General features: G+C 41.0%; 1 protein-coding gene across 2 annotated transcripts in view; it reads right to left on the bottom strand.

Moving 5' to 3' along the window:
* Wwc3 (WWC family member 3) overlaps positions 1-17036 on the bottom strand; it is a 119352-nt gene that overhangs the window by 50299 nt on the left and 52017 nt on the right. For both annotated transcript variants that reach the window (XM_008839480.3, XM_017799762.2), the window contains exons 4-5: positions 11198-11274; positions 9455-9534 (exon numbers count right to left, since the gene is read on the bottom strand). In XM_008839480.3, the coding sequence (XP_008837702.1) occupies positions 9455-9534; positions 11198-11274 (157 nt within the window). The remainder of the gene's footprint in view (positions 1-9454; positions 9535-11197; positions 11275-17036) is intronic.

Below are 17036 nucleotides of genomic sequence, written 5' to 3'. Positions count from 1 at the left end.
TTGCATATTATTACAAAATGCAATACTATATAAATTATGGTATTTGATCATCACATATAAATGTTCTGATATAAACAGTATCTGAAAATACTTCAGCATATCAAGCACCTAGGAGATGAAAGGATCATACTGCATGGTGTACACTGGGCAATCATTTAAGCCCTCGACAGCCTTCTGAGATAAGCATAACCCTCTTGGACTTCATAATGAGGAACTTGAAGTTCAGAGCAATTAACTAAGTGTCCAGATGACAAGTTAGTATGTGGCAGAGCAGGGATTCAACACCCCCTACACACACCCTATCTCTGAAGCCTGCACAGGATCACAGGATGAGGTGATGCCCCTCCCTTCACAATATGTCATCTATCATCTCCTAGGAGTAGTCAAGGTAGGACCAGATGGATTTTTACAAGGAGAAGTAATATATCATAGAACTTAAATTGCTTTCATTTTTCAATCACGATGAACTGTTATATAAGAAAAGCTTCAAAGGGAAGGAGACTTCTTTTCAACTTACGCAAAATTTCGTACCTAAGAGTTCCTTCTCATTTTAAAAATTCATTGTCGCCTGGCATGATGGTGCACAACTTTAAACCTAGCATGTAGGAGGCAGAGGCAGGCATATCTCTGTGAGTTTGAGGCCAGCCTGGTCTACATAGAGCGTTCCAGGCCAGCTGGAGCTACAGGGAGACCCTGTCTGAAATAGACCCCCAAAAATTTGTTGTCAACTCTCACAGTTCATACTCATAGCCCTACCACTCTGGAACCTAAGGCAGGAGGATCACCTTAAGTTCAAGGCTGGGCTACACATAGTTTTAGGCCACCCTGAGATACAGAGTGAGATCCTCTCTCAGAAACAAAGATCCATAGAACTCTGGTGAAATTCAGAAGACCACTCCATTGTTTTAGATTTTATAAAATATCAGTTTGATTCACTTCAGGAAGAAAATCCTAACAACTGTGACTGCCAAAGAACTCTCTTACTCTGTTTTCAGTTTTAATTAAAAGTGAAAATCGGAGTTTATGCCCTGTGCTTCAGATCACTTTTCTAAGTGAATACTTCTCAAGGAAAATCAAATGCAGTATTAACTAGGACATGAACTCTTTGTGCAATGTGGAAAAAAAAATCAGCACAAGACTCAACAGTCTTCACCCCTTTCCATAGTCTGCATTTTGCACATAGTTGCAGGGGTTGACTAACTTGCTGAAGGCTATGGAGCCAGTAAGACATACAGTGAGAAGCCCACCTATGGCCCCTCCTAACAGCGCTCATCCTCTTCATCACTGGGTTAACAATATACCCACACTCAAAGGCTCCAAATGCCTACTGAGTCAAGCCTGAAGACTACTCACAAAGCCAAATGTGGGTCCCCAAAGAACTTTATACTTTGTTCTAGAAGAAGTAAGTTAGAGAGAAAAGGAGGAAAAGATACAGGTTCAGATAAGGAACATCCTACAGGCAAAAGAGACCTTTTATCTTGTTTCTGATCAACCTCTACCTCATACTGCCCTGAGAGTTCCATTTTTGTTGATCAACTGAAGATGCTGGGAGAATGCACTAGGAAAAATCAGGGTAAAAGCTAACACCTTTTTAAACCTTCATCTTGGAGAAAAGGGCACCTCTAGAGCTGTTCCACGTTAATACCACAGATTATAACCAAAAAGAATGGATAGTTTTGTTACAACTTTGACCTTTTACACCAGAAGTTCTAGCAAGGGATTTGAGTTCACCTCAGGAAGCTTCCAGCAGCTTGCTATCAACAGCAGTTCCTGTGTGGAATGCTGGGCCTGTCTCACAACTGGGAACAATGCTCTTTTTGTTTCCGCCCCCATTTCTGTATGTCTTACTGTTATCTGAGGAGTCGGAGCGGGGGGGGGGGGGTGTTGCACAGGCTGTACCTTATGTGTTATGTTAGTGGGATACTGATAATGAAAGCTTGCTCTTGCTGTGAACAATCCCATTCTTTTTCTGGGCCTCTAAATCCTCTCAGACCGAACTCTCTTATCTAGTAACTGTCTCAGTGTGGTGCCTCAGTATGGTATCAAATACTCAGAAGTGTGCAGTCATTCTTATTTAAGGAGACAAATGGGTATAACTCCATCCATCCTACACCAAGCAAGAAGTTCCTTGAGCAATCATAAGGCTGAGAAGCTCACAGGGTGCTAGAAATGGACCTGGTAGAAATTGGTTGCTGGAACACAGTGGACACTCCTTTCTGTGATGTAAATAGCAGTCATAAGTGACAGGACTTTTTAAACACAGGGACCAAATAAAATATAATCCACAATGTAGAAGAGAAGGAAATGCTTAGGTAGTTAATAAGAAGGTGACTGGGCCAATTTGCAGACTCCCTGTGATTCTAGTAACTGCCCAGGTAAACATTTGACTAACTGAGAGTCCCAGCATTCAAGGAGAACGTGAACTATATGATAGCTAGCAGCTGCAAAGGCGGTGATATCAGCCAATGCCACAGGACCCAGACTGCAGTTTATTCATTTTGTGGAGTCAACCCTATTCCAGGAACAGTCTGGGTCCTCCATATGGGACAAGAACCAAGGCAAAGCCCTTGTCCTAACAAAGTGTCACTCGAATCATGAAGGTAGTCAATAAGATAATCTTTAAGTCAGTGTTTTGAACTAAAGGAAGTCAATTTAGGGACAACACATTGTGGATGGTTCATCTTTCAATAGGATGGTTCATCCAGGATCTCAGCAAGATGTCATTTCCAGAGACCAATGAAAAAGAAAAATTTAAGAGAAAGCATTGTATGTGCCAGTATGTAGCAGTGCTAAAGGCAGATGTCCCAGGCATGCTAGGTAGCCAGCAGGGTGGTCAAGGTGGTTGGCATACACGAGGAAGAAAGTAGAGAAACTAGAGAAACGACAGAAAATGAGGTTGGGCCAAGAGGCTAACTCCTCAAGTGTCGTCTACTTTGTATTCTAAGTAAGAGAGAAGGCCACAAGAGAGTCACACACAGAGAAGACATTTAGTAGAATCCCTGTGGTTACCTCTTGAGAATGGTGAGTCATAATAGTGATTCAGCTCAGAGTGGTTACAGTAGAATCTGTGACAGAGATCAGGTGCCAGGAGTACAAATATCACTCCATGAAAAACCATGAATGATGGATGAAGGGGCAAGATGGTCAGAGCAGTATTCTGGCCATTGTACCACTGCTCAGGGACATTACAGTTATCATAGCAGATTAAGGCTTCAATATTGCATACTCATGGGGAAAAAGCTGAATCCATGTTAAGTGGGTTTCTGGGCTACAGACAGGTCAGAATCTAGGACAAGATTCATTTCAGATCCCCAATAGGGAACTACCAAGAGGACTATCTCTGTACCTATTGGCATGTGCAGCCCATTCTTGTGATTCTTCCATTCTAGAAATACTATTCAGTTTTTTCAACCTTCCATTTGCCTCTGGACACTATCAATGAGTCACATTAAGAAATTAAGATAATTTTTCAAGTTAAGCTTCAGAATCTTGAGGGAAACAGAGCTCAGTGATCTTTCACTGAAAAAAAAAAAAACCTCACCAGTTTTTAAGACTTTATTCAGTATCAGGGATGGTCCTATTTTCTGAAGACTTTTACAGAGAGCCCAAAAACAAATGCACTGGAACACTATCCTGAAATGCTATCATTCACCAAGGAGATGGGCAAAAATGCCAAACCTTGTCAACACATTCTGTTGGCAAACTCATGGAAAACAGAAACACTCATATCAAGTGGTAGGAAGGCAAAATGATGCAACTGCTAGAGAAAAATTTGGCACTGTTCAGTATATGACAAGTGCATTGAGCTTGTGACCTCACAAGCCAACTTTCAAGAACTTACCCTGAAAGATGCATGTGTACAACAGAAGATAGAAAACTGATAAGAAACTGAGTGTACAGCCCCAGACACACGTACAAAACCTTCTCACAAATGAAAAAATAAAGAAAAATATCACATTAAGAAATTAAGATAATTTTTCAAGTTAAGCTTCAGAATCTTGAGGGAAACAGAGCTCAGTGATCTTTCACTGAAAAAAAAAAAACCTCACCAGTTTTTAAGACTTTATTCAGTATCAGGGATGGTCCTATTTTCTGAAGACTTTTACAGAGAGCCCAAAAACAAATGCACTGGAACACTATCCTGAAATGCTATCATTCACCAAGGAGATGGGCAAAAATGCCAAACCTTGTCAACACATTCTGTTGGCAAACTCATGGAAAACAGAAACACTCATATCAAGTGGTAGGAAGGCAAAATGATGCAACTGCTAGAGAAAAATTTGGCACTGTTCAGTATATGACAAGTGCATTGAGCTTGTGACCTCACAAGCCAACTTTCAAGAACTTACCCTGAAAGATGCATGTGTACAACAGAAGATAGAAAACTGATAAGAAACTGAGTGTACAGCCCCAGACACACGTACAAAACCTTCTCACAAATGAAAAAATAAAGAAAAATAAATGGAACTTAAACAAAAGCCAGCTTTTAAAAGCAATTAACCCATATGTAGAAACAGCGGGAGACAAGGAAACTTGTTCAGTGATACCCTGGGAATTTGAGCACTAAAATCTAAACTCAGAGAAACTCTACAGGACAAATTCTTTTCCTGAGTGAATAAGTTATCAGGAAACCAAAAAGAAAAGAGAAGCAGACCATGTGAAAAGACTTAACAGACATACCAACCAAATGCACTGTGAGGCCTCACTGGAACCTAGAGCCAACGAAACGGAAGCTCACTGCTGATAGAAGCCTATTAAGTGGGGTACTGGCACTGTAATTATGTTCCAAGGGGCTTGCACAGTTTTAAGAAATATTTGTAATTAAATGTGATTCTGGAATTTGCTTCAATAAGAGCTCAAGGGTTGAGACAGGGTCACACGTTCACCAAGACTAGTAATCGTGGAGTTACAAATAAGAAGGAAACATGAGGCTTTCATTGGTCTTGCCTATGTACTTTTATTTGACATCTTACACTACTGAAAGCTTAGATCTGTAAATAGAATATATATTTTATGTGATATATACTATATGTAATAGATAACTACCATTAAACAGAGACTATATACAAGGCCAGCTCCCCTTGACAAATATTAGCAGCATATATGGATATTTTAATGTATTTTTTCTTTTCCTTAAAATATTTTATTTATTACTTTTATTTTATGTGTATGCGTGTATTGCCTGCATATAGGTAAGTGCACCCGTCTCGTGCAATGCCCACGGAGGACAGAAGAGGCTGTCAGATCCCCTGGAACTGGAGTTACGGATAGTTGTTAGCTGCAATGTGGGTGCTGGGATTTGAACCTGGGTCTTCTGCAAGAACAACCAGTGTTCTTAACTGCTGAGCCATCTCTCCAGCCCCTATTTTTAAAAATACTAAAGGTTCTTTTTTCCTCCCTTGTACTCAAGTATAATGATGGATTTCCTTGCTAGCCAGGAAATTCACCAAGATAAACAAGTCAAGTTTAAAATGTTATAAGCAGCCAAACTCCCGTTGAGGTGCTCTGGAATTTCTGGGAAGCAAGAACAGCAGGCAGTTTCTGGAGGAAAACATAGGGCTGCTGCATTAAGTTGTGCTGGTAAAAAATAAAAAAGTCAGAGAAGCTTCACATTTATGTTCAAAAGCTTGGGTGCTATCTGTATTTACAGTCAGGATTTTGCAGGGAAGGTGACGTATTCATATTTTCAATCATTAAAACTTCTCAATGAATAATATAAATTTGCATGAGTTGATCCAAACATAAATGCCCAATCTTCACTACTAGAAAACTAATGAAGCTGAAATAAAACCGCATAGCAGCCCATGGAACTCAAGGCAATCTACCAGCTTGTTTTTCACTTGCAAAGAATTTTAAGAGTGATGTAAGCGCCTATGTTTTCTCTTCTTCCTGAGAGGCCGTGTCACAGAATACAGTAAACACACAGTGACAATGCAGCTACCAACAGAACAGCAACATGCTAATAAACAAGGCTCTTTCTCAGTAGCTCCTTCCCGGAAGGTGGAGGGCCTCTTGGACCCCTGGTGGGGCACAGAGATGGAGGTGGGCCCCTCAAGATTGAAGTTAGGTCCAGAGTTCCCAGTCACTCCTTGGTGTCTAGGGAAGGGTGGGTACTCCTATGAGCCCTGGCAGGCATGAGGAGCCTTCCCCTGGCAAGAGGTAAGTTTACTGCTGCTGCTCCCAAGCATGGAGTCTTGCTACGGAAAGCAGAAAGAAACTACCAACAACACTACACTTCTCTCTAGGAGCCCAATTCACATTCCACATCAAATGTAGGCATCAAGTTAAGCCTTTGCCTGTGTGGGTTCCATCTCCTATCCTTGAGCTGACTACAACTATAGCATATAGAGTATTTTCCAGCAAGGCCAAGACAAAGGCCATTTCCCAGACAGTCCCCAGCAGTTTCTGTTCTAGATTATTTGTTCTTAACCTGACATTACAAACTTTGTATTCAAACTGGGAAATGGACCTGGTCAGAATAATGGGCCAGGCAAAGCAGCAGGCACTAAGCCCAGTAATCCCCGATAAACACCACAGCCTACAGGGAAATGCACAGGGTCTAGATCTTTGTGAGGCTCAGGGCTGCTATACGCCTTCAGACTTCCTGAAGTCAAGTCACGTTTCAGAGAAACTTTTCAAGTGAAAATGAAGTGGACTGTAGCCTTCAGCATACATAGTGTCTACCATTAAAATGACAAGTTCTATACAGGTGCCACAGAATAAAGCCACCAGTAGGAAAGAGCAATGAAACCAGGAAATAAATCTCCTATCCAGTGACATGGTCCAGGCTCCTTTGGTAACCTATGAAATCAAATTAATTGTTTGTTCTTAGTCTTTATTCACCCCTTTTAACAGAAGAGACACAATATGCCATAGCCACAACACGTGGAAGCATTCTGGGAAGTGTTGTAGGATCTGAAGGCTGCCTGGATGTTACAGGAAAATGACAAAGCCTGCATCAGTATACTAGGAAGCTCTGCAGCAAGCAGACCAAAAGAGCAACAAAGCCAGTAGGAGGAAACACACTGACAATGCGGCTTCCAACAGGGCAGCACTGAAGAGGCTTGAGTGGCTTAAGACAAAACTTAAAAAAAAAACAGCTGTACTAACTGGCTAGTGTTAATGAAAGGTGTCTCAGATTGCAGATGCAAAACACAGGCAAACCACACGAGGACAGGGCTGAGAAATAGTAGGGAACAAAGAAAGACAATTACTTTAAAGAGCTTAGATCACGTTAATTGGCTTATCAAAACCCACCTGCAGGGGGCATGTCTGTGTTTCTGAATAAACCACCATCTTTTAACATTCCTGCGAGTCAGGGCCAGAGAAAGCCAAGTTCCTCAAGACAAAACCCAGATCACCTGTTTTATTTCTTCAGGAATCCTGAACCAACCCTAATCTTGGAGGACTATGAAAGTCCATCTTGGGTGGGCTCAGTGGTCATCACACTTGTTTCATAAGCAGCAAGCATGAAGACAGGAGTTCAGATCCCAAGGACCCATATAGATGCTGGGTGGGTGTGGCAGCCTAGCTGTAATGCCAGCACCACAAGGTGGAGGGAGGGGATCTGGGTTCAATTGTGAAATCCTGTCTCAAGGAATGAGGTGAGGAGTAACAGGAAAAAAAAAAAAAAAAAAAAAAAAAAAAAAAAAACCACCCTCACATCGGCCTCAGGTCGACACATGCATATGCATACCTGACACAGGGAACCACATACATATAATTCCCCATGCACACACAGAACACACACACACACACACACACACACACACACACACACACACACACACACAAATATTAAAAAAGCCAATCTCAACTTAACATTCAACAATAAGGTTTGATACGTCCAGATCGTACCCTTTACACAAGGCTGAGGTAACTACACTTGTCAAACACATTCCTCTATCACCTCCCTGTAAAGATAAACACTGCTGTCCTAATTGTTACATTGTACTGAGCATAAATCCAGGATAAAAAACATGCTATACCGGCCACCTTAACCAATCATAGTAACCAAGCAGATGAATTCCCACCTTTGCTGAATGCTGACCTGGCAGTGGTATTTTCCTCTGGGGAACTGAACTTAATCGGACTGCTAGTGAACTACGTGTTTCTGCCCACCCACTCAATCCTACCCTGGGTTCTTCTATTGAAGTTCTATGCTCTGATGTGATGGTACTTGGAGGTGGGATCTTTAGGAAGTAAATTAGGTTTAGATGAGGTCATGAGGGTAGGGGGCCCATGGTGAGATTAATGCCCTAAAAAGGAAAGGAAGAGACATCAGAGCTAAGACATCCTCTCTCTTGGCCATGTAAGGGCACCGTAACAAGGTGACTATAAGTCAGGAATTGGGTCCTCATTAGGAATGAACTCAGACTCCCAAGGTCCACACAGAATTATGAAATAAACATCTGTTCTTCAAGACACCCACTGATGGAATTTTGTTGTATCAGCCAGAATGGGCTAAGACAATCGTCATTTAGAGAGGAGAAACTAGACACAGAAAATGTGAAGCATACATCCAAGTTTAGCCAGTGGAGAAGTCAGGCTCTGAGAGGACACTCAGTTGTCAAGTCCATGCTACCTGTTCTTAAGAAAACGTATTCTTTTAGGCCAAGACCATCACCATCTGTAAAATGATGACTCTTGTTCACATAATGTGCTGATTTAATACAGCATACAAATTATAAGAAGTTCCTTCTCAAACCCTTTGTAGTGATAAAGTTCTAACTGGAACAGTGTGAAGAGGAGGCAGTCTTATAGATGACACTGATCAGGAGAACCTTCTGTGATGGTATAGCCTGTGCTCCCCAGTGAGTAGCCACAAGACCAGTGCTTCTCAATTGGGGGGAACTTGACAAAGTCTATGATATTTCTCTTTGTCATAATAGGATTTGGGTGCTATTAGCAGCTGGCAGGTAGAGGTCAAGGATGCTGCCCAACTTCCTACAGTGCACAGGATGGTCTACACGAAGAGTCTGGTCTCATTTATCACCATTATCATGATAGACAAAGTATACCCCAACTACATGTTAGTACTGAGAACTTCAGATATTAGTACTGAGAACTTCAGATGTGATTACTGAGACTGAGTAACAAGATTTTATTTTTAATTTAATTAATTTAAAAATTAATTTTAGATTAAAAATGAAGATAATGAAATCTTGAATTTAAAGCTAAATGTCCATATGTGTCTTGAGCAGTACAGTGTTAAAAAGTGTGAATAAATATAAAAAGAAAGGCCTTATTTCCCAAGTCTTTCTATTTAAAGGAATAAATCATCTTCAAAGAACAGACAGGTTCTGATGTTTAGAATAGGGAAATAATGAGCATAAATAAAAGCATAAAAGTGAAGGCCACGAGGCTTTGAATACAATATGTCCAGGTACCAAATATGTCAGAACAAAAGGAAACCACAGGAAAACGCTCCCATATTCACATGCAAGTAACTCACTCTTGTAGAGTCTCCACACCCTTTTCTTTGTACTGTAGCTCCTGCTTCATCTGGGTCAGCTCTCGTTTTAATCTGGAAAGCTAAAAACAAATCCAAGCAGTAATAAATTACACAGTAGTCATCTAAGTTCTTCCTTAGCTTTCAACTCTATAGATCGCCTAGCCTCTGCTACTTTAAGAAAACTGCCTTGATTAGATTCAAGAATCCTCCATCCTGAGGAGTGCTGTGAAATGCTATCTCCTAGATGGGTCATGGATTTCACAATCACTGTCTCACAGCAGCTGTGGTTGCCTGCACAAGACCTGCATGAGATTGAGCCAGCCAAAATTCCCACATAGATGGGGAAGATGCTCACAAGGCCCCACTCTGCACTGAGGGGCTTTGGTAGTTGATAAGTGTGGGGGGAGGGAAAATCATTCTTTTCTGTGGCAGTGGCTACTGGTAGATTGCCCATGCTCTAGTGGATGGTCCCATACACATGCACGCTTAGGCAGAATTAATTGGACTTAGTGGGTTACCAAAACAAAACAAAAGACACAAAGTTGGGAAGGGGGTTTCTTGATGGGGGGTTAAGAGGGGAAGTTGGCGGGAGAAAATACAGGTGGATATGATTACAATACATTGTACACAAGTGTAAAATCCTCAGTCTTGACGTGGCCTACTTAAGTGGGGTACAACTACATGCTTTTTGAAGGTGCCAATGTACGTACCACATAGCAAATGTAATACTTTGTCAACTTTCCTTGTACTTACTCTTCATAGACCCTACCAAGGATACTTGCCACCTCTGACTACCTGAAGCTCAATCCCCCGATACAATTCTTTAAACAGATTCCAGGAGCATCTCCAGTTTACCATCAAGACACAGGGGGATGGGCCTACAAACTTGTACGTTCACAAAGCTACCAAGATGATGTCTCAGTTGTGTTAAATGTTGAGGACTAAAATACACAGCCTGGTTTAGGGAATGATACACCAGGAAAAGAGGAGGCTGAGCTCACTGCCAAGATGTTTCCTGAAATTTGCCACAAACCAGCACATGTGCCCTCTCTCAGACAGCTAGGCAGGTCAGGGTCTAAAGGAATGAGAGAAAGTGTCACTTGAAGAACACAAGTGTCAGTAGGGAAGGAGGACCAGAATTCTTTAGGTAAAGCATTGCTATAGGAACTGTCCCTTTGGGACTAGCCATCCAAGGAGAGTGACAGAAGGCGGCATCCTAGTACCAGAAAGAAGCAGCCTGTGGCACTGGGTGCTGACATCACTGTATCTTCCCAAACAGTTGGTGAGTCTGTCCCATAAATATATGCAAGGGATACTGGCTACTTTCTGTCTGGTAAACCATGGCTTTAAAGTATCTAAAATACATGTTCACATGAGCACCATTAAATGACTCAGTGCATTATACATATATGTGTGTGCGTGTATTTATAAATGTATATACACAAAACAATAAAAATGAAAAAGAGGTACAAGAATTTGAGGGCGAATGGAGGATGGACATGGGAGGAGTTGGAGGAGGAGTGGGAGGGGTGGAAACAATGCAAAGACAATACATCTGTATGAAATTCTCCAAAATCTCTTATTGGAAAACAAGTGAAAAATAAAACTAAATGCAATAGTAGTTCAGAAATACCTTGCTAATACCCGAGTGTTAGGTGACATTGAAATACTGAACCATGATACCTACTGCTACGTAAAGATACATACAGGGCTTCTAGCTGTAAAAGTCCTGGTTTTACTTACCCTATCCCGACGGCTTGCTATTTCTGCTTTAATCTGGTGTGGATCATACTTTGTATTAGTTGAATATCCAGAGAAGGCTAAGTAAAAAGAAAATATTTTATGTCTAATGGATTCTTTAAAATAAACATACAAAAGAACTTCTGATTCACTTATATAATCATTTCTTAGTCTCAGACTTACAAGTGTACACTATGTCCTAAATAACATTTCACAACTTTAAATCTTCTGGATGTTTGATTTTTGCACTGGGGTTTACCACATGATCACACATAAGAAAACATATGGTTATACATAAATCAACATTTACTTTTTTTTACAAATCTATTCAAAAACACACATATGTACAAGGGGGAAAGATTATGGTATGGAAAATTGTTCTTACTATGTTCCTTTCTTTCCCATCATAAACACACAGAAGTTACTGAAGGATAGAATAATAAGGTTTACTGCTGTTATTCTCCATGCTTGCATGACAAAGGATTTTTTTGCATCTATATTCTCCAGATGGATAACTTTTGACATGAGAAGGAAAAAAAAGAACATTAAAAACTTATTTTTAAAAAGGCAGTTTTCTAGTTGTGTCAAAATCTAGTGACTTTGTCAGTCCAGCCACCTTGAAGACAGTGTGTCCCCAAGCACTGAGAAAGCACTGAGGGGCTTTCTCCCCGGAAACTGATGTGAGGTGCTCACACTTTCATTTTCATAGTTTGTTCCTTGGATGTTTAGCTAAAAAATATCCATAGCTCAATACCCTCTTTTTAAAAATGTGTTGGATTTATTTTTATTTTATGTGTCTGAGTGTTTTGCCTGTATATACGTAGGTGCACTCACATTCCATAGTTCTGACAGAAGACAAGAGGGCATCAGATTACCTCGAACTGGAACTACCGACGGTTGTTAGCCACCATGTGGGTGCTGGGAACCAAACCCGGGTCCTCAGCAAGAACAGCCAGTGTTCTTAACTGCTGAGTCATCTCTCCAGCCCCTCGGTGCTTTCTAAAAAGTGTCATGCACATGATTTAGTGCTTTTGAAGACATGGCGTCATGAGTATGACCAGCCATTACCTGGGATGAATAAAGCACATATTGCTCATATTCCTCCCCACAGAGAGCTTCAACTCCTTTCAGGTGTTCCAATGGCTAAAACAGTCAGAAAGCTGTTATAACCTTGCTACTGCTTTTTCTTGATGTTTCTATCTCCCTTTTTAAACACATCTGAAGCTATGACCGTTTGTACTGTGGCAACTTGATTTCCATTCTCTTCCTCAGTTCTATCATCTTGATTGGTGAGTCTACCTATCCCAATATCATCAGCCTCCTGGTGATGTTCCAGAACCCTGTCTTTTATTCCTGTGATTTGAACACCTAAGACTGAACATGCCACAGTTAACTTGGGTGCCCACAACTAGAATTTAATTCAAGATCATTTCCTCACTTTATATTGGAAAGGATGGCTTAAAACCATCAAGTAGCTTACACAGCAAGATTATTTAAAACTTCAATTAGAACCGCATCCAAAGTTAATTTGAGCAGTTCACATCTCCTATTTTAAAAACAGCTCTATGGAAAATGTACTATTTAAGCCACATTCAGTCAGAACTTCAAACAACTGAATCTACTGGAAATAAATATCTGGAAGAGGGCAATGTTAGCCAGTTTTATCTCAAATTATCTTAGAATTGAGATCTCGCAAGGACATGAAGTAATTAACATATTTTTAAAACACAATTCTTAGCTAGGCATGGTGGTTTATCTTGTAATTCCAGGACTTGGGAAGCTGTTGTAAACTGAAGGTCAGTACTGGCTACAGAGTGAGAGATATCACAACAAAAACAAAATTCATAATTCTTGGGCTAGGAGTGTAGATCATTAGTACAAAACTTATACAGCATGCTCAAAGTCCTATACTTAATCCCCAACACCACCAACACACACACATACACACACACACTCAGAGCAGAACTGTATCTAAGATGAGAATGTCTATTTCCAAATTGTAGAGCTTTAAAGGTTACTCAATTCATGAGTTTCATTTAAGATTAATAATGAAAGCAACGTCTCAAATAATGTTCTTAACATACAAAAATCATTTATAGGGGCTGACTAGCTGGCTCAGCAAGTAAAGACACTTGCCACCAAGCCTGATGACCCGAGTTCAATTCCTGAGATTAGTGAAAGGAGAACCAGCTCCAAAAGTTATCCTCTGACCTCCACAAACTCTACATGGCATGCCTGAGCCTACCTCCCCAACCATAAGCATATATGCATAATTTATAGAAAATCTCCACTTCAGAGCTGGGGGGATGGCTCAGTGCATAAAGGACTTGCTGTGCAAGCATAAAGACCTGAGTTTGTATCTCCAGTGCCCACGTAAAGCTGGTCACAGTAGCACTCATCCATAATCCCAATGCTCCTACAAGATGAGAGGTAGAGACAGGAAAATCCTCAGAAGCCCTTGGGCCAGCTAACCTGCTGTACACAGGTGTGAAACAAGACTCTGTCTTAAACACAAGAACCAACACCCAAGGTTGTCCTCTGACCTCCACAAACATGCTGTAGCATGGCACATGTGTGCTCAAATTTGCACACACACACACACACAATCTTCATACCAAACTTAGGTTGCCCAGACCTGAGCTTAAAACTCTCCCATTACATATAATATGCAAATGAGTCTAAGGCTTGCTATCTCCTCCCTTACAATCATGTTAAACTTGTCTGCTTAAATCAGGAGGACAATGCCAATAGTTATCACCTGGGATCTTTCCCGACACCAAATTTCAACAATGTTAAATTCCTTGCCAGAAATTAGTGTCTGGGCGTGGTAGTGCATGCTTTTAATCCCAGCAGAGTCAGGTGGATTTCTGTGAGTTCAAGGCCATTGTGGTCCACATAGTGAGTTCCAGGCCGATAAGACTACATAGTTAAGACCCTATGTAAAAAACCAAACCAAACCAAACAAACAAAATTGGTAACAGCAGAGCTACAGAAATAGCTCAATCAGCAAAGGCCTGCCCCACAAGCATGAGAACCTGAGTTCAAATCTCAGAACCTACATAAAAAGTCAGGCATGGGGCGAGTGCTTGTAATCCTAATGCTGGAATTACAAAATGGGTATCTTGTAAAAGGCAGAAACAGGGGGGTCTCTGGGGCTTGGTGGACAGCCAGCCTACCCTAACTAGTGAGCTCTGGGTCTCAGTGAGAGAGCCCATTACAAAAATAAAAAACAAAACAAATTTAAAAGTCTAAGGTCGATGGTTCCCAAGGTTGAGCATGTAGACTCACATGTATGCACATGCATCTATTCACACACATGTATGCGCGCACACCATACACACACACCAGTAACAAAGGTCTAGGAATCATCAAACAAAAGTTTTCGTGTCTCTGCAATTTCATAGGGGGAAAAAAGCGTGAGCTATAGTGGTCACTGCTGGACATCTACACAGCAACCTTTTCCTCCCTTGCTTCTCCCTAATGGAATCACAATACTGATCAGTAGCCATCTCTTTTCCAGGAGATTCAGTGTATACTCAGTCCTAGATGGAGTACTCAATGGAACACGAGCACCACCACAAGGCCTTTGAACCCACCAAAGAACCTCCCAACCCAATCTTGGAAAGACTCAACTGTCTATGAATTCCTTATTGTCCGGGGGCATGGAGTAAGTCCTCCATTACTTAGAGCTGAAACCACATGAAAGAAAAGCTTTTACTAAACTGAGACCATTCCTGTTAATCTCTAAAATTAAGAAATTTCAAGTCTCAGATGAGGGAAAGGGCAATTCAAGTATCCAAGCCTATGAATACATTTAATCTCTAGATGCTAAGAATAGTTGTGAACACTGACTTTAATAGTATAATTTAGCTTATAAATAAAATCCTTAGTTCCAGTAAGTCTATCAGAGCTACTCACAGAGTTCAAATCCCTTTTAACAGCATATGTGCCTCATTTTTTTTAAAGAGCTACCTTCCTCTGTTAAACATACCTCCAAATCCAAGTTTTATAATAAAGACCAGATTTCCACCTCTGGAGCTCTCTTCGCTATAAACAGTTCAGTGTACAAAGACATTACATAGCCCAAAGACTTTGATGAGTTATATAATATTGCTTTGCATGATATACTAATAATGTTATAGCTGTAGCTGGACCACAACGATGTTAACATATTACACCTTGTCATCACAAGGTGCCTTTCACATGTATTTTACCCAGTCTCTTTGTCAAAAGGAGAAATCATCTTACCTAAAATCTTTGTCAAAGGGAGAAAATTATCTTTCCTTGATCTATAGAGTAAAAGACTGAGTTTGTGTTGATTTGAACTACACTGTGCCATCTTTTAAAGGAGTCAGAGCCAGAATTTGGGCTCCTGGGGGATTAGCTCTCAGTAAACACACATGCTCTCCTGTAGCCTTCAGGACTGAGGCTTGCTGACTAATATGTAAGAATAATGCTGTGTGATCCATTTTTCTCTGGCCTGCTCCAACCTGCCTGTGGAAAGGGAAACAAAAGGTTGACAGGATTGCCCGAAGCCCTCATCCTAAACCAGACAAGCTGATGAGAAACCCTTTAGCAGAGCGCTGATGGAAGATAGTCTGAGTGGGATGGGCTTGGAGCCTCAGAAAGAATGTTGGCAGCACTGATGGCTGATAAGGTCAAGCTTTGCCACCACCTGACCAAAGAATCCAGGGTGAGTCAGCATGTTCTCACCGGAGATAAGGCCACCTCTTTCCCAGGCACCCAGACACACATGTAGCAGCTCGGCTCCTTCTTGGAGCCATGATAATAAAATCACATTCCTGCTGCTAGAAGGGACAGTCACAGTCATTCCAGGCCACTGGACCTCAACTCAGAAATGACCTCAGGAGCTTTAAAGGAACAAACAATAACAATGTCCATCCATGGCCAATTAACAGGCAGCAGTAGTTAGTAAAGGTCCTGGAGGAGATTCAAACTTGTCCCCACAGTTAACAATTGCTGATGTAGAGCATGAGTGGGAAATTTTTCCAGTAAAGGGACAAATAGTAAATTTTGTTTCTTGGGCTCCATGAGCCATAGTTGGTCTCAAATACTCAATTTTGTTGTAACGGCCATAAGTACGTGAATGACCATGGAATGGTTCCAAGAAAATGTTTCTACGAACACCTGCATTGATAGAATTCAGCCTGCAGGCTTAACATAGTTTGCAGACCTATGGATCAGATTGTAATTCTACCACAGGGAGGTAAGAATTTCTTCCAAAGGGTCTGGTAAATGGTCACATAGTTCAACTGAATGCATGGAGAGGCTAGAGTTTCACAAGAATGAAGGAGTAATTCCAGAAAAAAAAAGAATGCATTCAGGAGTAAAAGAAAGACAAATAAAAGAACATATTACAATGAAAAATGTAGGAGAGAACCCTGAAAAATGGAGCTGTATAAAAAGTAGGGGTGTGGCGCTGAATGAGTCCATTGAAGAGCTGTTTCATCCCCAATGCTCTACAAAGCATACAGTATAAAACAGGACTAGATTCAGTAGAGAGACAAGCACTGGAGAACGGCTGGGGGTGTCGACAACACAGAGGACAGTAACATGGATGACAGAGTATGTGGGCTCCAGTATGTGGGAGGGGGGAGGCTATGGGAGGGTGCCATTTGGGAAGTGGGTATATAGATGAATAGGACTGTGTGGGATGTTCTGTATGATATACACATGGAAAAATCAACAAATTTTAAAAAAAGACATATTTGAGGAGGAAGAATAAAAATTTACTTCGTGTTAAATAGTATAGGTGATAAACATTACTAGTGAAATCTACCTGATGACTTTATATCCATACTCAGGTACTAAGGATCCAAAC

This window comes from Nannospalax galili, unplaced genomic scaffold, assembly GCF_000622305.1.
Source record: "Nannospalax galili isolate Female #2095 unplaced genomic scaffold, S.galili_v1.0 scaffold336, whole genome shotgun sequence".
In the NCBI taxonomy this organism is placed as follows: Eukaryota; Metazoa; Chordata; class Mammalia; order Rodentia; family Spalacidae; genus Nannospalax; species Nannospalax galili.
The sequence above is the reverse complement of the archived record's forward strand: the minus strand, read 5'-3'. Positions and strand labels throughout refer to the sequence as shown.